The 19,433-nt window shown below is 54.1% G+C and overlaps 2 protein-coding genes across 5 annotated transcripts; one reads left to right on the top strand and one right to left on the bottom strand.

The window, feature by feature from the left end:
* The first annotated feature begins 322 nt into the window (after nt 1-322).
* On the top strand, nt 323-11,263 carry DEDD (death effector domain containing). Of its 3 annotated transcripts, none has more exons than XM_072983801.2 (6): nt 323-472; nt 2,400-2,461; nt 5,238-5,653; nt 6,839-7,009; nt 7,554-7,700; nt 9,048-11,263. In XM_072983801.2, exons 1-6 carry the CDS (start codon nt 386-388, stop codon nt 9,422-9,424), a joined length of 1,260 nt encoding a protein of 419 aa, XP_072839902.2. In that variant the 5' UTR covers nt 323-385; the 3' UTR covers nt 9,425-11,263. The 3 variants fall into 3 exon arrangements, with proteins under 3 accessions (XP_072839902.2, XP_072839900.2, XP_072839901.2); XM_072983799.2 differs by having other exon boundaries at nt 324-472; nt 6,902-7,009; XM_072983800.2 differs by lacking the exon at nt 323-472 and adding an exon at nt 500-570.
* A 1,827-nt stretch (nt 11,264-13,090) lies between these two features.
* On the bottom strand, nt 13,091-19,201 carry NIT1 (nitrilase 1). Of its 2 annotated transcripts, XM_020810232.3 has the most exons (7): nt 19,113-19,201; nt 18,358-18,447; nt 17,194-17,445; nt 16,054-16,157; nt 15,103-15,236; nt 14,798-14,923; nt 13,091-13,747 (listed from the first exon to the last, which is right to left on the bottom strand). In XM_020810232.3, coding segments are annotated over exons 1-7 (987 nt in total). In that variant the 5' UTR covers nt 19,115-19,201; the 3' UTR covers nt 13,091-13,468. The 2 variants fall into 2 exon arrangements, with proteins under 2 accessions (XP_020665891.3, XP_078238242.1); XM_078382116.1 differs by lacking the exons at nt 18,358-18,447; nt 19,113-19,201 and adding an exon at nt 18,118-18,351.
* Nucleotides 19,202-19,433: the final 232 nt, after the last annotated feature.

Below are 19,433 nucleotides of genomic sequence, written 5' to 3'. Positions count from 1 at the left end.
AAAATATGTGTTTAATCAGGGTTAAAAGCCATAGCGCAGGAAACACATCCTGGCCTCCGACTGGGAAGAGACCTTTTTTCTTTCCCCCCCCCCCCCCTTCTTTCTGGAATGAACATTTCCAGGAACCACAAAGCCCCGAAGAGGATACAGTCGCTTGCCCTTCTCCCTCCACCCCAAAATGGCCGCCCACTCCCAAGACCGCCAATAGCGCCGACGCCGCCCTCGCGCCCTTAACAAAGATGGCCGCCGGGCCTGCGCCGGCTCTCGGGCCCGCCCGCCGCGCCGTTCCCTTGCCAAAGATGGCGCCGCCCGCTTCGCCGCCGGACCGGAAGCGGGCCGGAAAAGGACGGGCGGAGGCGGGCGCCCGTGCGTCAGGGATGCCCGGATGTGGGCAGCGCTGCCCGAGGAAGGAGGGAGGGAGGCGCCGGCGGGGCCCGGATGTGCCGCTCGCTCCAGCCGCGGCCGAGGCTCGGTCAGAACCGGGGGCGGGGGAGGGGCGGGGCGCGGGGGGGGCAGGGGACCGGAGGGACCCAAAATGGCGGCCTTGGGAGGGGGGGCCCTGAGGAGAGGGTGAGCGAGAGGGAGGCCTAGACCGGCCCGCCGGGCCCTGAGGAAGAGGAGGGGGGGAGGAAGAAGAGGAGGAGGAGGAGGGGGGGCTCTTTCGGGGAGGGGGCCCAGGGAGGGGGGAGGGCTGGCTTTGGGGGCAGAGCGGGGAGGGGGGGGAAGAGAGAAGGGAGGGACGGGGAGGGGGTGGAAACACGCCCGCCTCCAGCCCCAGGGCAAGGGAGGGGGGTCCCCCCTTCTGCCCCCCCGTTTTTGTCACGAGGGAGGGGCCCTTTGGGGGGGAGTCATAGCCCTCCCCCACTCCACAGTCCCCACCTCGCTTAGGGGGAGAGATGTTAGGAGGGGGAAATATTCGGTGGGGGGGAGAGAGAAGCCTTATTAATTTGGGGGGGAGGGCAAGCCTCATTGAACCCCCTCTTTCACGTTGCCCCCCCCGTCTTCAAAAGGGGAGGGGGGGAGATGGGCTGAGGGTCAGGGAGTCAGACCAGGAGTGGAGCTTTTTTGGGGGGGGTCTGTCAAAGTGCGGCTGAGGGTTGACCCCCCCTTCTGTGCCTGCCCTAGATATTGTGTTTCTGCCCCTTTTGGGGTGTGAGGGGGGGGTGGAGAGAGGGAGAAGCTGCTGAGTCAACAGGGATCGTAGGTGGGGGGCTTCCCTACTCAAGTGGGGTCTTTTTTTGAGGGGGGGGGAAGGGGGGACAGGCTTCTTGGCCCTTAATTATGTTTTCCTCTCTTACTGAGCAGCATAAAGGTGGAGCAAAGGAACTGACAGGGACGAAGCTACTCTGCAGGGCGGGCGTGGAATCGGCAGGTTTCGAACTCGCCGCTCCAGTTTTTGGGGAACGTTTTCCTCCCTGTGTTTGGAACAAGCCCATCCATGTCTCCTAGCTGTTGGGCGACAGGAAAGAAATTGGTGGAAACTGAGAAGTCCAAATTTATTTTGAAGTCCAAATGACAAGCATCTTAATTTTCCAATGTTCTCCTTTGGGTTTATCCGCCTGTGTGTGAGAGAGGGCTTTATATCTGCAGAGCTGGCTTTTTGGGGGGTGGGTGGGTCGAACCTTAGAAACTTATTAAAGTTTATTAACTTCGCTGCCTTGGGAACATTAGCCCTTTGGATTGACTTGAATAATTAAAAGCCTGTCGGGAGGGGAGTAAACAAACCGCCAAAATTTCACGGCTGAATTTTTTAAAGTAATCTTTCACAACAGATAGTCAAGTGTATACACAGTTTGTGTTTTGAGTCTTTTTGACAGCCTTGTGCGACTATGTCAAGATCTCTCCACCTTTATCAAAATGGTTGTATAGATCTGTGAGAGTATAAAAATATTTAAGGGCCAAGAAACCTGTCCTTGATCAGGAGGGAGAAAAGAGATGATTTATCCTGAGTTTGGCTGGGTAGTTTCTGGCCCTGTTCTTGTGTGTTTTCTTTTTTAAAGCAGACACACCTGTTTTGGAAGTACGTTCCTCTAGAATCGCACACTGAAAACATAGCTTTAAGTAGAATGAAGTTACCGTATTTTTCGCTCCATAAGACGCACCTTTCCATAAGACGCACCAATTTTTTAGGAGAAGAAAACAGGAAAATATAATCTGTTTTCTTCACTCCATAAGACGCACAGACTTTCCACCACCCCCGTTTTGTGGGGGGAAAGTGCATCTTATGGTGCGAAAAATACGGTATTCTTCTGCTCTAGCTGGGTGTGATGTTCCTTAACTGAGCAATTATTTTTCTTTTGATTGGGCTTGGTTCATTTAAAAAAGAAAAAACTAAAAAGTAAGATTAAAGTGGACTAGAGACTTTGGTTGCTTAAACCGTGCCCTCTCTGCTCCACCAGCCGCGCAGGATCAAGTGTAAACGTGGCGAGGAGGCAACCTCAGGGAATCAAGAAGGCCTACGGTGAGTACAGCCTCTGCAGATGCTAAATTGCCTTTCCAAGCTTGAAGAGACAGGCTTGGTGATTCATCTTCTCTTCCGTTGCTTTTCCTGCGGCTTATTAACGTAATTAGAGCCAGGCTGTGTCTGGCCGGTCGGCTCTCTTCCTGTTTACTGACCTGGCCTTTGGTGTGACCGAATTTCTGGACCCTGTCAAGGAATAATAATCTTAGAATAATCTCAGAAATACAGGGCTTTAAAAGGGGACCCTCTGGAGCATCCAGTCCAGCCCCTGTCAAAGAGGCACAGTGGGGAATTCGAACTCCCAACCTCTGGCTCCACAGCCAGATAACTAAGCCACTGAGCTACACATGGGGAGGGGACCTCCTTTCTAGCCGCTGACCGATTTTTTTGTCCTCCAGACAGGCTGGTTTGTCCTCTTTAGACTGCAATTGCTGAATATTGCAATGTCTATGTTACAGTATTTGTGAAATATATATTTAGGCAGGTCCACCTCTAGAGTCTGATGTGTTTGCAGTTGAGGCTATGAGAAAAAAAAACCTCATAAAGTTGTTCTGATGACGGTTTTTGCTTCCCTGTGGCCATCTTTTCTCCCCTGTTGTGTTTTCGGCTGCCTCACAGGGAGCTGTGTTTTCTTCATTGGACGTCAGGTGGACGTAAGCAAGAGTAAAATTTGATGCCACCGTGGCAGAGCTTCTTTGCTTGTGAAAGGGGTCTGGATCATGTCCTTGGTGTCCTGAACCAGAGAGATCTCTCTCTTTCGGAAAGGAAGGAAGGGTGCTCTCTGCCTGATCCCTCGGGAAGGGGGAGCCTCTCAGAGGGAACAGCCCAGGTTGGCCGGTCGGCTAAGGCGGCTGGTGTAAGAAGGGCTGGGGGCTCCAAGCATAGAGCCCCAGGTTCGAGGCCACGATCCCCCTAATCCGTGCAGTAGGGCCAGGTGAGGGGGACGGTCTCTGTGTGGCAGGAATAGGGGCTGCTTCAACAAGGTCTCAGCGGGCAAAGGACCGCACGTTTGTGGGGGGGGGCTGCTCTTTCGGTGTATCGCTCCCAGGATCCTCCTGACCTGCGTCATTTCAGGGTGGGGTGGGGGTGTCGTCCAAAAACATCACTGTTTAACACCACAGGCCCAGGTGGGCTTACTCCAAAGAAAGTCGCGTTTGCTTGAGGTTTTCTATTCATTTTAATCAAGATTTTAGTGTTTCTGTCTTGGGATAAACATTGCCTGGATGTGGAGGCTCAGTCGGTGTGTATTTAGGGTGGGATCCCTAGCCTAAATCACCCCGGCTCCCTCTCACCTCCCTGGCAAGTGGGGGCCCCTGCTGTAGAGCCCTACTGCCCCCCTCCCAAGACTGAGTCCCCCCCCCCTTAGACTCTCCAGTGGTTCATGCTATGGGACGAGGTCTTCCCGAAATCTCCCCTTGGCATGGCCAGGAGCTGTACTAGCTGGGGGTATTCTGGAAGTTGTTCAAAGTAACTTTTTCACAATGCTGGTCTCACGATTTCACAGCTTTCCAGTCCTCAAGGAGGCCCCCTGCTACACCACACGGGCTCTCTGTAGTCTCACCAGGTCAATACCGATGTACCTGCTGAGGTGGGGTGGGGAGGAAGGGAAATTTGAAAGCTTGTTAGCAGATCTTAATAACGGCCGTTTGCCCGTTGTTGGGAGGACTCGCATGAAACCCAAGGATGATGGGAACAGACGTTGTGAAGCATGCCAGGTGGAGAAAGGCGGCATTGGATCAGGTTCCGAAACACTCCCGTTGTTTGACAAGAGGTTTGAGTCTTAACCCTGAACGGGATCCCTTTACAAGGTGGCCTTTCCCCAGAAAGGCTCGCTCACAAAGTAGTTTAATTCTCGTCTTCTCTGAATGTGGAGAGGAGTTGGAACAAGGAACCTGAACTCCGGCTCTCTGGCCAGGGTCACGGCAGAGACCAGGAGAAGCCGGGAACTAGGTCAGCGGGCAGCCGCGTGTGGTCAGAGGCGGAGAGCGTGTGGCCGTAAACAGAGATAATCCGGGATCAGGGTCAGAACTCGGGAAGTTGGCTCGAAAGAGATGTTTGGGCAGGGAGGGTGGGAGAGAGAGGAATACGCCCCGGCCGGCAGGCCGAGGGGTCCGGAGTTCCAGGAGCCCAACCGGACAGCTGATTGACCGGTCAGCTCTCTTTCGGTCAGTGGAGTTGAGGAGGGTGGGGGGGACTTGAGCGGAAGTGGTTTTTCACACATATCCCTCCCCCCGGTGTGGATGGACATTTCCAGGCCAGATAACAAACTTATGTGTGTGTGGCCCTGCCTGTCTTGGTGGCGGTTCTTAGTCACATCACATCACCTCTCGTGGCGACCCCCCCAGGAAGGAGCCCTCTCAAAAAAATCCTGTCCTCAACCGCCCTGCCGGGCTCTTGCAAACTGGCAGCATGAAATATCTCTGGTGTTGCCTCGTCTCCTCTCCCCGTGCCGTGTATATTCCCTGTTTGAATGAGGGTGGGGGGCCTTCTGGCCTTGGTTCCAGTCTCTACCTCTTGTGTTCCCAGTTCATCCCTGCTGGGATTCCCATACTCCCTTCCCCATGTCCAGATGGGTGTGCGGGTGTGGGGTCCGCCCCCCATTTTCATAGGCTTCCCCCCCCCTCCTAGAAGGTGGAAAGGCCACTCTTAAAGCCGAGCGACCGGCCATAAGACCCTTGGATCCAAAAAAGCACGCCAAGACTTTAAAACGGAAGTGGCCTTCGACCTGGATTTGATGCCTGGAGTTCAGGATTGATCTCGCTGCTCTCTCTTCCAGCGTTCCAGCCTTAGGGGCGCCTCCCTCCGTCCACCTCGCTCCCCGCGGCCATCGGGGGGGGGCTCCGGCCCGGCGCCGGCCCGTGCCCGCCATGGCCGCCTTGAAACGGAGGGGCCATCAAGCTTGGCCGGAAGAGGAGGGCGACCGGGAGCACGGCCTCTACAGCCTCCACCGGATGTTCGACATTGTGGGCACCCACCTGACCCACCGGGACGTCCGGGTCTTGTCCTTCCTCTTCGTGGACGTCATCGACGACTACGAGCGGGGCATGATCCGCAGCGGGCGGGACTTCCTGCTGGCGCTGGAGAGGCAAGGCCGCTGCGACGAGACCAACTTCCGGCAGGTGCTCCAGCTCCTGAGGATCATCACCCGCCACGACCTCCTGCCCTACGTCACGTTGAAGAGGAGGAAGGCTGGTAGGTCCCCACAGGCGCCCGTACCCATCCTCGTGCACGTGTCTCGTCACGCAAAGGGCGCCGAGCCTGGGCCACCCTCTCGGGCCGGCCGATCCAGGAACCCAAGCCGTGTCTTGCCGGGTCTGGCCAAAGCTGGAGGGGGGTTTTCTTCCAGAGCAGCCCCAGGAAGCCGTAAGGATCCTGGCAAACTCCCAAGGTGGAGACGAGGAGAGGGCCTGCCCTCGGGTTCCCTCTCCCCTGGCCTCTGGCGTTTTGAGATAGATGGCCTCTGAACATGGAGGTTCCATCTAGCCCTCTAAGGCAGAACGTGGACGTGACGGCCCCCGTCTTCTCGGTCCCCAGAGTTCAGCTGCTTTTGACCGCTCCTGGTTGAGGGTCAGAAGGCCTTGCCAGGGGCCAGAGCAGGCGTCCCTCTTCCGGCCGTCAGCGCTGGGCCTCCAGGGGTGGCCGGCCGGCAGTTTGGGGATTTGACGGGCGCAAAGGATTCAGCCCTAGTTTGTCCGCAACCATGCCGTGTTTTCAAAAGCCTTAATGTGATGGAGAGAAACGGTAAATAGGTGATAAGTTTATTCGTAGCTGTGCTATTGGTTCACGCAATGGCATTCACTTTTTGTGGCGTGCTGAAATATTCCTTCCCCCCCCTTAGCAGTTACAGGGTGTGGGCCCCGTAAGACAGCAGGCTGGTCAGTTCCCACCCCACAGATTCAATCCCACCCATTTTGACCCTGCGGTTGGAAAAACCTGATACCACCAGGCAGAGGAGCAACACGTACATGAATACAGCAGGGCCTCTTTATCCACGGGATCAGTATCCACTGATTCACTTATCCACAGTCTGAAAATATTGAAAATCCTAGAAATATATATATTTTAAGTTGAAGGTCTGAGAATGGGTCGCTAGAGGAAGCCAGAGACCATTAGCAGGTATAGCAATTGCCATTAGAACCATGTATGCTGTAACCGGCGCTTTTTAGCATCCCCGGTGGGTGAGGCTGGAACAGACCCCCCGCGGAGACACCCGGGTCCTACTGCCTATGCTGGGTCGGCCCTTGGAGGCGGTCTTTCCGGACCTGCCTGTTGCCCCCACTTTCCCCTCCCTCCACTCCCCCCCCCCCCCCGCCGCTGCGCATCAGCTCTTTCCCCGCTGCCCTTGGGCAGATCATCCCCATCATCCTTGTCTTCCAGCGCTGAGATCCCACCCTCGTCAACCTCCTCACCCGTTGACGCCCGTCTCTTTTCGTCCCGCAGTCTGTCCGGACCTCGTCGACAAGTACCTCGAAGAGACGTCCATCCGCTATGTGACGCCACGGGCTCACAGCAGCGCCGAGCCCGTCCCTGCCCACCAACACAAAGCTGGTGAGAACGGGCGGGCGGGCGGGCCCCGATCCCTTGCCGAGAGGGCCTATCCTTCCTTCCTTCCTTCCTTGAAAGCTTTCTCTCCGTTTGGGTCTGGTTTATACTGGGGCCGTTGCGGCCGCTTGCCTGTTGTTCTGCTGGCTTTTGCCTCACGCGAAAGCCAAGAAGCCACGTTTGGGGCAGGCTGTGGGGAGAAGCGGCTCTTATTGGCCATCGAGGTCTCCTTCGGCTTTAGGAGCCGCTTCTCTCTGTCCCAGCAGGAACTTTGGGGTGCTTCTTGGAAGCTGGGAAGGGAAGAGGAGGGGTTCCCAGTGATCGCTGATGTCCTAAAATGTTCCCTAACATTTTTATCGGGGCCTGATCCCTTTGAGCTTCTGCAAGGGCCACGCGTGGTTGATTTGCAACTTCATGATTCTGAAACTAGTTTTCACTGGCCTTCATTCGGAGGATGGGGGGGAGGCAGCTGGCGAAGTGGGGCCCCGGTGGATCGTTTCCCCTTCCTAGAGAGGACCTCTGAGGCATACATGCCTTTTCCCGTCTCCAGTGCCTCCCCACCACCCTTTGGTCTGCTGCTCCTCCTCGGGCCCCCAGATCTGTATGAAGCGGTCTAGCCGGGGGAGAGCCTTCCTCGGGAGCCAGCGGAAAAGGAGGAAGTCGGTGACGCCGGACCCGAAGGACAAACAGACGTGCGGTAAGAGATCCTGCCGGTTTGCCTCCGGGCACGCCGCTGAATCCGAGCTCTGTCTCCGAGCCGCGGGTCCCTCCCAGAACCCAGAGACCCTTCCATGCTCCAGGAGCGGGGAGCCAAGGCAGGCCGGTGTCCTCGTGTGGCTCTTAGCAGCCACGAGGGGAGAAAGAAATGGGAGCCGCCGCCTTGGTTCAAGTCTCCTTCCTCCGTGGCTCCGTCTCGGCTCGGATCTACATCCCACTTGCACATCATTGCTTCTTCTGTTCCTGGATCCCAGGCCACGTGGCCCACACGGGGGGGGGGGGCAGGAGGTTTAATACCCTTATTCTGGAGAAGGCCTAAGGAGATCAAACCCACCCACACCCTGTGTGGGCCACGGGAGGATCTGCCCCTCCTTGGGGACCCATGGCCAACCGCCCTCCCAGGAATGAAAATCGGTGTCTTCCCTGCCTTTTCCACCTCTTCCTAGTCCTCATCATCCTTTCTGGATAGAAACTGTTGCAGAGTTTTGGGGTTAAATTGCTGTGCAACCAGAGTGCAGGGATTCACAGACGAGAAATAGATTCAAGGTCCCCAAACGAATGCGCTCCCCCCCTTTTTTTCTTATTCACTGGCACTTAGCAGTCTTAGTGCCTCACTCTGAGACATTCATAGTAGAAAAAAAATATAGGTTTCATTACTTACAACTAAACAAATTAAACAGCACACTGACAAACGTAGCTGTTTTTCAGAAACAGACCTCAACAGACTCTTAACTTCACTGTTGTTATTGTTGTTTTATTTACTTTATTTTTATACTGCCTTCCTCCCCAGTAAAGGGACTCAAGGTGGCTCACAGTACGAAAAGGAACAGAATTAAAAATGTAAGAAGTTAAAGATTAAAAACAATCAAACTATATGCTCGTTAAAATACAATGAAATAATTAAGAGCAAGTATCCTTTAAAAACGATCTTCCCTCTAGACTCGAGAAAAGGGGGAAAGCCACAGAGCCCAGAGGCGGAGCCATCTTTGAATGGAAGAGGCAGGGAGAGAGAGAGAGAGAGAGCGATTGGTGAGCGCTGGACAGATTGACAGGCGCCCGAGCCTAGAAAAGGTCCCTCCCATCCAAACCTACTAAAGGCAGCATGCGAGGTTGTTAAAAACTCCCCAACAGAAACAGGCCATCGAGACTGTGTTAATTCTCACTTGCACATGCTGATCTATTTGTTGTCAGGGAGGGGGTGTCTCATCTCTTGTCTGTTCACCCCAAGGGATACCCCGATTCTTACCGCTTTCTTTACCCTTTAGCACCTGCCCAGGCTGTTTTCCACCGGTGCTGCTCATCGTCCTTCTTTCCCTTCCCCCCCCAGATATCCGCCTGCGGGTGCGAGCGGAGTACTGCCAGCACGAGACGGCTCTGGAGGGCAACGTCTTCTCCAACAAGCAAGACCCGCTGGAGCGCCAGTTTGAGCGCTTCAGCCAGGCCAACACCATCTTGAAATCCCGGGACCTGGGCTCCATCATCTGTGACATAAAGTTTTCGGAGCTGACGTACCTGGATGCCTTCTGGCGTGACTATATCAACGGCTCCCTCCTGGAAGCCCTGAAGGGGGTCTTCATCACGGACTCGCTCAAGCAAGCGGTGGGCCACGAGGCCATCAAGCTGCTGGTCAACGTGGACGAGGAGGATTACGAGGTGGGCCGCCAGAAACTTCTAAGGAACTTGATGCTGCAGACGGCGCCTTGAACCCGGTGGTGGAATTGTGGGTGGCGTTTTTTGTTTGTTTGTTTTTTTCCCCTTCTCTCTCCTGCGACCCCTTCGTCTCTGGCTTTCCTTTGGGCAAATTATTTTTTCCCCCAAGCTTTTTTTTTTCCTTCAAAAAAAAAAAAAAAGGAAAAGGAAAAAAAATGATACCGCAAAGGAATGAAACCTTGTGTTTATCCCACGTTCTGCTCGGTGGCTTTAAGACCCGTTTCGACGCGAGGGTGTCTGCTACCGCTGGTTTCGTTTTCTTCCCCCTCGGTCGGGGACTGAGACATGGAAAATTCTCGGGGGTCTCCCCCTCCGCCACCCTGCGCTCCTTCCTTCAAGGGCGACCCGGAGCCTGTTTCCCTGTTGGCTGGCCGAGCATCGCCAAGAGGCGCTCCTCGTCTCCGTCACCCTGTGCTCTTGATCTCTCTCTCGTTTCTCCCCCCACTTTCTATCTCTCTCTCTCTTTTTAAACTGTCCCTCTAACGTCCACCGTTGCCCAGAAGGGTTTAGAGCAGGGGTGGCGTGGCCCGAAGGGAAGGCCCGGGCTGGCCTCTTTATAGTAAAACAGAAAAAAAAGGAAAAAAAGGAAAGAAAGCAAGAAGCAAACCTAACCGTTGCTGTTTGTGTGACGGAAAGCACTCTGTGCTAGTGCGTTTATTTTTTGTTGTTGTTGGTTTGTTTCGGGTCCTTTTTCCCCCCGGAAACTGTGAATTTGAAGGCAGGGTGGGAGCCGGCGTGGGCCAGGAGGAGGCCAGAAAGGGTCGGCGCCCTCGACCGGCGACCCGCCCAACCCTCTTATGTAGCAACGATCTGAAAGGGGACGCCAGGAGTGGCCCGATGGGGTCCAGAACTGTTATGCCTTGGAGTCGGGAGTGGGGGTGCGACGGAGGGACCTGGTCGGGAAGGAAGGGGGACCCCCCCTCCTTTGCAGAGGGCGAGGGTCCTTCCGGCTCCGCATGAGCCCGGCTCCAATCTCCATTTCTGTGTGTGCTTTCTTGGGGTTGGAAATGTCCCGCCAGCCAGCTAGCTATGGGGCACTGAAGGTAGCCAGAGGGTCCCATTCCCCCCCCCGTCCCTGAGTGGAGAGAGAGCCCCACCCCACCCCGGCCCCCTTCTGATCCACTGTGTGTGCCTTTCCCTCACCATTGAGTCGAGGGAACCTCTGCCTCCAAAGATAACAGAGAAGGGGGAAACGCTCCTCGGGGTGGGGCGGGGCGGCTCCCCTTGGCTTTCCAGCAAACCTTCCCCCCCCCTTCCTTCCGGATCTTGCAAAGACTCATAGCATCACCACCGGCGCACGGGAGACCTGGGGCTTCGGTGGCGACGGAGTCAAGCCCTGCGGCGTTTTCCGCCTCCCGTCTTTTTTAGGTATCGTTTTCCGCTCTGCTCTTTTGTGGCAAGCTTTTGGGAGTCACAAAGAGACGTTTCAGGGGGTGGGGGTGGTATCCCAAGGCATGGGTGGAAACGGAAGATTTGGGACGGAGGGCACTCGGGAGGGGGTTTATTATGGGATGGGTGGGCTGCAAGCGTGCTGTTACGTTTTGGTAACACGGCCACGGGTCGGTCTTAGCACCACCACCCCACCCGCCCCCAGAACTGCATCCCGAGGAGCCGGGCGCCACTGAGTTTCCCGGGGATGTCCTTGCGCTCTGTTTGTTCAGGGGAGAATCATACCCGTACTTTATTTAAAAGTAAAACAGTTTAAACCAGTCCGCGCGACGAACTGACACACACACTCTGTGGGGAGAAAATGTCTGTCGAACCCTCTGAGTCAAATCTGTATAAGGGATTGTTTTTCTCTTTAAAAAAGGAAAGGAAAGAAAATTAGCCCTCCTTCTGGATTTTGTGTTTTTCTTGGTGGCGCTTGGTTTCTGTTTGACTTCACGAAATAAGGCGAAAGACTCAGAAAGGGTCCTGGGGGTGGGTGGGGGCAGTGGGTGTTCAGGAAAGCCTTCTGTGCCTCGACTTTGGGGCCAGAGTTTTTAGACCCGCTGCGCTGATTTTTTTTTCAGGACATGCCGACGTTGGCTTTTGTTGCTCTCTCTCTGCCCCGTTTGACTGCCTCTACTTTCTGGCCCCTTTAGTCCTGCGGGAAGACATTTCTGAGAGCGAGGCGTGAAGAAGAAGGTGACGAAGCCGTCTCTTCACGCAGCCACTGAGATACTTCCTGTCGGGGAGAACCCTTCCGCACTTAAAAAAAAACACAAGTGGATCAAAAAAAGAGGCGTTTCCTATTTTCACCAATCGCTTCTTCCATCTAGGGAAAAAAAGGAGGCAGGAATAGACACTAAATCCAATTGATAAGCCCAATGAGGCAATAGATCCATTTGGTAGGATTGATCTACCCTTGACCTTCCCCTTCAGCAACTGCTTCAGTGGGTCTCCTCTTGAGTCGGGACTAGCCATGGGACACCGTCCACGTCGTATGGTTTTGACACTGGATGAGTTTCAAGTTCCAACCAGATGAGAGAGGAAAAGGGTGGGTGGGAGACGGGTTCAGAGGTCCCCGTCCGGGTGTCGTGGGCGTTCAGCTGCATCGCCAGCCGCCCCTTGCAGCCTAAAATGAGTAGAGCCTAAGGGAAGCCAAGCTACTTGATCCCACCTTTTGCCTCAACGTTTCCTGGGACAATTTTATTCCTCGCGAGTTCTCTTGGGCTTGGTCTGAAAGCTCGCACTGGACGCCTGCGAGGTCTTAACTCGGTTCCGGGTGTTTCAGCGAAGCGTGCAAAGGCCGGGCTGCCCCCTCTCTCCCTCCCTCCTTCCCACCTTCATACACCCCTTCAAACACACACACACAGTCACACCCCTCCCCTTGTCATTTTGAGACATTTCCGGCACAAATTTCTGTAAAACCTGTGACTTCTGTATTATTATTAATTTTTATTTTATTTTAAGGAACACCCAGTGTAGCTTTGTTTTTTCCCCCCTCAAAACAATTAAGAATAAAAAAAACCATCTGCCTTTTACTGGTACTCCTGTTCTAGGGAGGGCAGCGGTCGGTCCTTAACTCACCTCTGCATGCGTGTGTGTGTAATCTTTTAACAGTCGTGCTTAAATGACTTGGGCTTGGTATGTGGCTGTGCTAACACAAAGAGACCTCCAGACTGGCCCCAGAAGGCAGCCATGTGGCTCTTAAAGATTTATTTCATTAATTAGAGGTATACCAAAAGGGCTTGCTTGCCGAGTGCCTGACATTCACAGACGCCCGTAGAAAATAATCTTAGAACTGCAGAGCTGGAAGGGACCCTCTCGATCATCAAGTCAAGGAGGAACAAGTGGGGATTCGGACTCCCAACCCCTTGGGCTCTACGGCCGAAGACCTCAACCCTTGAGAGCTAGCTTTCCAGCATAAAGCGAATCGAACTTGGGCCCACCTGGCTGCTAGACCAGAGGGGAATACAGTACGACGTCCAGAACAAATACCAACCCCAAAACATGGAGGGGGGAAAAATACTGAAATAAAGTACAGGAGGATAAAGGAACACAAACTTTTCAGAAATGTGGAAGCTGCCTTCCGGGGACCTGCTGTGGGCGGGCCTGGCCCCTTAAAAAGCCATCCTTCTGTAATTTTTCCAAAGCAGAATTATGTGGAAGCTCAGTTCTGATTTCGAAAATACAGTAAAACTGGACGCTACCACAAGCATGCAGTAAACAGAAGCGTTCAGACATATACATTTTTATTTGCATTGATTTTTAATTTTTTTTTAGAGGGAGGGGAAATCACCAGGTAGTCTAGGAGAGAGAGCCAGGGGGGCTCCCAGAAAGCCCAGCCTTCAGGCCACATGGACCCCGCGTAATTCCCCACATCCAGATGGCCGGTTTGCCCCTCTGGGGCGAGACTTGCGCCCAGACAGCCGATTTCCTGGGACAGAGAGAGAATGGGGAGGGCACCTCTCTGGCCTTCATACTTTATAATTCCTCCAGTTCTGTTTGTGGCTCTCCTGGGGCCCCTCATTCAGCCCGGCAAAGGCGAATCCAGAAGGGGGCAGACGGGCCAGAAGTGCCCCAAGACCCCCTTGGTGAGGCAGGCAGAAGACGTCACTGGGGGAGGTGGGTCTGCTGGCCCCCCACCCGGCCATAGAGATCCGGCCGGCGGTGAGCAAATACAGGCATCTCCTCCCGGAGGCGGCGGAGGTAGGCCTGGTCGACCTCAGCGTAGCAGACGCCCGGCCCTTCCTGGCACTGGGCGATGACGGTGCCCCAGGGGTCCACCACCATGGCGTGGCCGTAGGAGGCGCGTCGCTCGTGGTGCTGGCCCGTCTGAGCCGCGGCGACCACGTAGCACTGGGTTTCGATGGCCCGGGCTCGGAGCAGCACCTGGAAGCGGGGAAGGAGCACAAAAGAGGACCTCAGCGTGCGCCCCCTGCCCCCACCCAGGGGGTGTCCTCGTTACAGCTGCAAACGATGATCACGGAAGTGGCCTGCCTCTGTCTGTGCAAAAACTAACCTGGCTGAGGGATCAAAGGTTTTCTTTATGGGCAGGGTGTCTGAGCATAGGCAGAGTGCCCTCCTTGAATGAAATATCCTAATGCCACCATTATGTGCTATCAAGTTGCCTCCAACTTATGCTGACCCCGTGAATGAGCGCTCTAAAATCTCTTTAACTTCAACTATCCTGGCTCAGCTCTTACAAACTCAAAAGCCTGTGGCTTCCCTGAGGGAGTCCCTCCGTCTTGTATTGGCTCTTCCTCTTCTCCTGCTGCCTTCCGCCGTTCTCAACAGGACGGCCTTTTCCAGGCATAATCCTGCATTCTCAGGGTCTTCTCCAAAGTAGGACAAACTCGGTGTCATCATCTTGGCCTCCAGAGAGAGTTCAGGCTTGATTTTGATTTAGGATCCACTTTTGTTTATCTTTCTGGCCGTTCCGGGTCTCCGCAAAGCTCTCCTCCGGCACCACATTTCAAAACGAATCCATTGCATTGCGAAAAATCAGGGCTGAGTCCCTGCGCCCCCAGTTGAAAAACAGGATCAAGCTATTTTTCAGGGTTTGGATGTGATATTTTCTCCACCTACAGACATCCCACCCTTGCTACCCGATGCCCATTCCAGACTAGAAAGAGATAGGTATGCTGTGAAGCACGGCATTTGGCTCACTTGTTTGAGTCGCCTATGTGAACTTGTAATTCTATTGCACCTCTTTCTCCCCCCCCCCCCCCCGTCGACAACTTCACAGGAAATCTAGTTCCTAAATGGATTTGACTAACAAACTCTTGGTCTCCTGTTCCCTACGTCAACATGGTTCAAGAAATTGTCTTCCTGTTGCCACCAGGGCCTTATTTAAATAAACGGCTGGGTGTGAATGTACTTTTCTGTCCTTGATCATTCTTCTTCAAAGCCACGATGGGGATGGCTGTCCGAGCGACTTACCTCCCAGTGGGCGGTCCCTGTGGCCACGGTGAAGGCCGATGGGTAGGTGAGCAGCTCGGCTCCTTCCTGGGCTAAAGTGAGGGACATCTCCGGGAAGCGGAGGTCATAGCAGATGCCAAGGCCAACCTGGCAGGGGTGCAGGACCGGTAAGAGGGGGAGGTGGCAAAATCCAGGGGAGAGACCACAGGCTGGAAAACGGCCACAGACCCTGGCCCAAATCTCCCTCAACAACAGCCCCAACCCACTGAGCTTTAAAATAAAGCTCCAAATAGCCGGCCAACCACCCAACCGCCACCTCCACCTACTTTTCCAGCCGGAGTGTCAACAGGCGGCACAATTTCGGGGCCCGGATTCGTGAAGGCGCTCTCCTTCAGGGAGACGCGGCCCTCCAATTCCACGTCAAAGAGGTGCGTCTTCCGATAGGCGGCCACGAGGGTTCCTGCGACCGGCCTCGCCAAACAGAGAGAGATGCAGTTGGAAGGGCAGGGAAAGACGCCAGCTTCTGGCTCCAACAGGTCTGCGCCTCCCTCCTCTCAGCCTGTCTCGAGACAGGGCCCTTCAGGTGCTCCCTTTAGGTCCTTTCCCGACCCCAAAGGTGGCATTTTCTAAGCTGGCTTTTGAAGTCTCAAACGTTTTAAAATCATTTTAATTATGACTGTAGTTTAAACTGCTTTTTAACTGGCAGTTCATGGCTTTTTGAGCATGACTTTTTTTTTCTTTCTTTTTTAACACTGCGACCCGCCTGGGGTCCCCTCCCTGGGAGAAAGAAAGGTGGCCTACAGAAGGGGGTAAATAAATCCGTGCCCTAATCCTGCAGCAGCAGGGCTACTAAAGCTACAGCTGTGAAGATCTGCGAGACCCAGGGGGAAAAAAGGACGGGGGCTACCTGCAAGCCAATGTCCGGATGCCAAGCCCCAGGGAGTGTTATTGGAATGGAACGAAGCTGCAACGTTGGCAACCTCTTATTTCCCTCCCAATGATTAATTAAATGCTTCCATATAAAGCCCAGTATTCGGATTTCCCCAGGTTTTGCCACTGCACGACTCCAAAGTTACAGGTGGGGCCACAACAACAAGTTATGGGAGCAACAGTTCAAATATTTAATTTTCCCGGGCTCTGATGTTTCTTCGCATACAAGCCATGTGCCGTTCTGAGGCTCATGATCTGGGCTAGAGAGGAATGCTGGCATTTAAGGAGACCTGGGACTGCCGTGGGGAGGGGGGCAGCCACATCCCAGCTGAAGGGCGTTCCTTCACCTTGGGGGTCCAGGAGGAGGTGGGCGTTGTAGATCTGTCCGGTGGTCTCCCAATCACTCCCTCGCTCATGGAACCCTCCGAGGGACAGCCAGAGGCGACATTCCCTGCCGAGGAAGGAGGAGAAAGACGTTGGGTTCCACCTGCCCGGCCCTCCACCTTAATCGTGGGCCCGGACGCTCGGCAGGAAAACAGTGCCTCTAATTCTTGGGAAGCTGGCTGGAGAGCTCAGGGGCGGAGGTCTCCAGCTGCGGAACCAGAAGTAGGGAGTTCGATTCCCCCACTGGGCCTCCCGGGAGAAAAGCCAGCCTTGGGTGGCCTCGGGTAAGCAGCACAGAAGCCCCAGGGCAACCCCGGAAGAAGGGAAGGCGAAACCACCTCTGAATCTTCTCTGAGATCCCAAAAAGGATTGCCATAAATCAGAATTGACTTGACAGCACATGGTTATTATTATTATTATTATTATTATTATTATTAATTCTTGGGAACCTTGCCTCAGAGAAAATCCGTGCTTTGCCTAGTTTTTTCCCCACTACGAATAAAGGATGCCAACCTGGACTCTGGAAAAAGAAACAATCCCGTTTTAAAGCCAAGCAGCAGAAGTTCGTTTGGCACTTCTTAGTTTAGGGACCCGCCAAAAGATGATTCGGGGAAGCTCCTTCCATCTCCCCTGCATGACACCCAATGACGACTTTCGGGAAAGGGAGCCGGAAATGTATTTAATGAATGCCGGATTGCTCAGCTTGGCTCGCCCCTGGCGCTCCTTTCAACTCATAGGGGGGTGCTCAGCTTGCGTACCTTCGAAGAAGGTTCTGGGAGCTGATTTCTGTTTCTTTTCAAAAGGCACAACAAAGAGGCAAAATTGGCTACAAACCCCCTTTAAAAAGTCCTTTAAAGCATTTATCTATGTATTTATTTAAAATATTCTAACCCGCCTTGAGAGGACCTGGGGCAGCTTCCATCATTAAAATATTTAAAAGCTAATAACAGTAAGTGTACAGATATTCGAAAAGATTAAACAAGGATCGTATTTAAAAGGGTCAAGAAAGACATGACGAAAAACACACTTAAAAACCCGTCGAGCAAAACCCCGCTTTGCTCCTCCCTCCCTCCCTGTGGGAAAGAGCCATCACACAGCCCTACCTGGCGAGGCTGGCGTAACGCTGGATCTGGTCCCCATCCACAGTCTCGGCAAGCTTCAGGGTCTCCTCCACGTTTCGGCCGACAAAATCAAAGGCCTCGGGCAGGAAGACGGTGCAGGCGCCTCGCCGGGCTGCCTCCCGGACAAGCTGCGAGCAGGAAGCCCAGTTGCGCTCTTTGTCCGGGGTGGACGTCACCTGACAGACCGCGATGAGGGGCTTCGGGGGTCCCGTGCCTGCGGACATCCCTCGGACTCTGCGGGGAAAGAGAAAAGCGGGCAGCAGGGAGAGCAGGGCAGCCTGGAAAACAGGACATCGCTTTTCTTGGGTTTGCAATCTTTAGCTGGCCTGTCAAGAGTTCGTGTCATTATCCGAGCGTGGAGCAGATCATTCGCTGGACTACAACTCCCACAACTGGGGATGCTGGACCTTGCAGTCCCACAAAGGAATACTGACAAGCTTGGAGTGTGTGTGTGTGTTTACAGGTTGCTTTCGCCCTGGAAATGGGACAGGGGAAGCCGGGCTGGTCCGAACTCCAAGGAGCTACGGCATAAAGATATAGACCATGCATTATTCCCACACGCCAGTTTCCTCCCACATCTGCACGGGGGGGGGGGGGAGAATCTGCCAGGTTTGAGTTTGGGTGCAGGATCCACCGAGAGCTAAGTCCATGGGGCAGGCAGGAATTTCTCATCCTCGTCATAATCTCAGAACGGCAGAGCTGGAAGGGACCCTCGGGATCATCCAGTCCAGCCCATCAAGGAGGCCCAGGCAGGGGGGGGATTCAAACTCTCAACCTCTGACTCTGCACAGCCAAAAGCTGTAAACAGCTTCGCCCCTTTTCGGCCTCTTGCCATATTTTGTGGTTGCGGTTCTGCCCACAAACACGGAAAAAGTGGTAGGCATGATTTTTAAAATCCTGACAAACCTGTTATGTTTTTACCCTGGAGACGCTTTCATTAAATTAAAGAGGGGGGGGGGAGTCTTGTGTCGCTCTCCCACAAAACACCATGCACCCAGACTGACATTTCCTTCCTTCCAGGGTGGGCCCGGGACGCGTCACTCTGCCCTTCTGCCATTACAAGAGGGGCGGGTTTCTTTCGGATTTGATTTGATTCCTGCTTGCTTTCTCCGGGCTTGGGATGTCTGTGAGCCGAAACCCACCAACCTCAGGACGGAAGCTGGGCTTTGAGACCCAAGAAGCTGTTTCTCATCCCCACGGAGGCCTTTCCAGACTTTCCGGACCACCGCTCTCCACCTACGGGGGGGGGGGGCAAAGAAAAGCAGTAAGCCCGCGCCGGCCTGGGTCTGCACGAAGCACGTCTGCTTCCTGTCTGAAAAGCACTCATAGGGACTACCGCCTCCAGAATCCCCCAGTCCTGCAGGGGGACACTGGGAGGTGTAGTCCTTTAGGTGCCTCCAGCTCTGGTCCAAACAATATCAGGGTACTGTTAAAGGCATGAAAGCGAGGCTGGGTTTCAAAACCTCAAAGATTCAGTCACAGGAAAAAAAAGTTTGGCCTTTCCCCCTCTTTAGCATAGGGTGGCAAGGAGTTCCACTGACCCCCCCAACCCTGTCTCCTCTCTAACTATTTTCTCTCTCCATCCTTTCCCCCACCCAAACAGAGCAGGGGTGCTGAGTAGCTTATTATTCCAGAGCTTGGCAAAAGTTTGTTTTATTACATCTCAACATGGGATGATCCATGCTTTAAGCCAAAGAAAGTAACTTTTCCTAGTTTTGGAAGGCGCCCAGCTAATTTTGGCTTCTTCCCCTGATCGCTCCTTCCAAGGGCGGGTTAACCTTTTCCAGCCCAAAGCCTTCAGCAGGTTTTCTCCCATTGCATCCCTCCCACCACTAGGCCCTCCTGCACCCCCCCAAACAAAAAATCCACTCCCTCACCCCCCCATCCACCCCCCAGTTTACATGAGCAGCAGCAACAGAAACTGCAGGAGGGGAATCAGCTCCAAAGAACTTCCCTTCCCCTCAAAAGTCCAGCCCGGAAGTCCAGCTTTCCCTTAACAAAGATGGCGCTTCTGGAAGCAACCTCGCCCACAGTAAAGATGGAAGAGAACGGACTCTATGGTTAGACTTACATCTTGAGAGGGGGAATGAAGTTGGCTTTGGACTACGGCTCCCAGAATTCCTTGGGCAGCAAAGATGACTACCTTCTGACAGCCACCTAGGGAATGCTGGGAGTTGGAGACCGGAACAATGCCAAATCTATACACTTCTAGCCTTCAAAGA

This window comes from Pogona vitticeps, chromosome 15 (genome assembly GCF_051106095.1).
Source record: "Pogona vitticeps strain Pit_001003342236 chromosome 15, PviZW2.1, whole genome shotgun sequence".
Classification (NCBI taxonomy): Eukaryota; Metazoa; Chordata; class Lepidosauria; order Squamata; family Agamidae; genus Pogona; species Pogona vitticeps.
The sequence above is the reverse complement of the archived record's forward strand: the minus strand, read 5'-3'. Positions and strand labels throughout refer to the sequence as shown.

Excerpts from the sequence above, each read along its gene's own strand:
- DEDD (XM_072983801.2), top strand. The coding sequence starts at position 386 with ATGTGGGCAGCGCTGCCCGAGGAAGGAGGGAGGGAGGCGCCGGCGGGG. Across the intron at positions 473-2,399 it reads CCAGCCGCGGCCGAGGCTCG|CCGCGCAGGATCAAGTGTAA; the intron begins GTCAGAACCGGG and ends CTGCTCCACCAG. Across the intron at positions 5,654-6,838 it reads GTTGAAGAGGAGGAAGGCTG|CGCTGAGATCCCACCCTCGT; the intron begins GTAGGTCCCCAC and ends CTTGTCTTCCAG.
- NIT1 (XM_020810232.3), bottom strand. Across the intron at positions 17,446-18,357 it reads AGCCCAGCTTCCGTCCTGAG|AGTCCGAGGGATGTCCGCAG; the intron begins GTTGGTGGGTTT and ends CTTTCCCCGCAG. Across the intron at positions 14,924-15,102 it reads TTGACACTCCGGCTGGAAAA|GTTGGCCTTGGCATCTGCTA; the intron begins GTAGGTGGAGGT and ends CACCCCTGCCAG.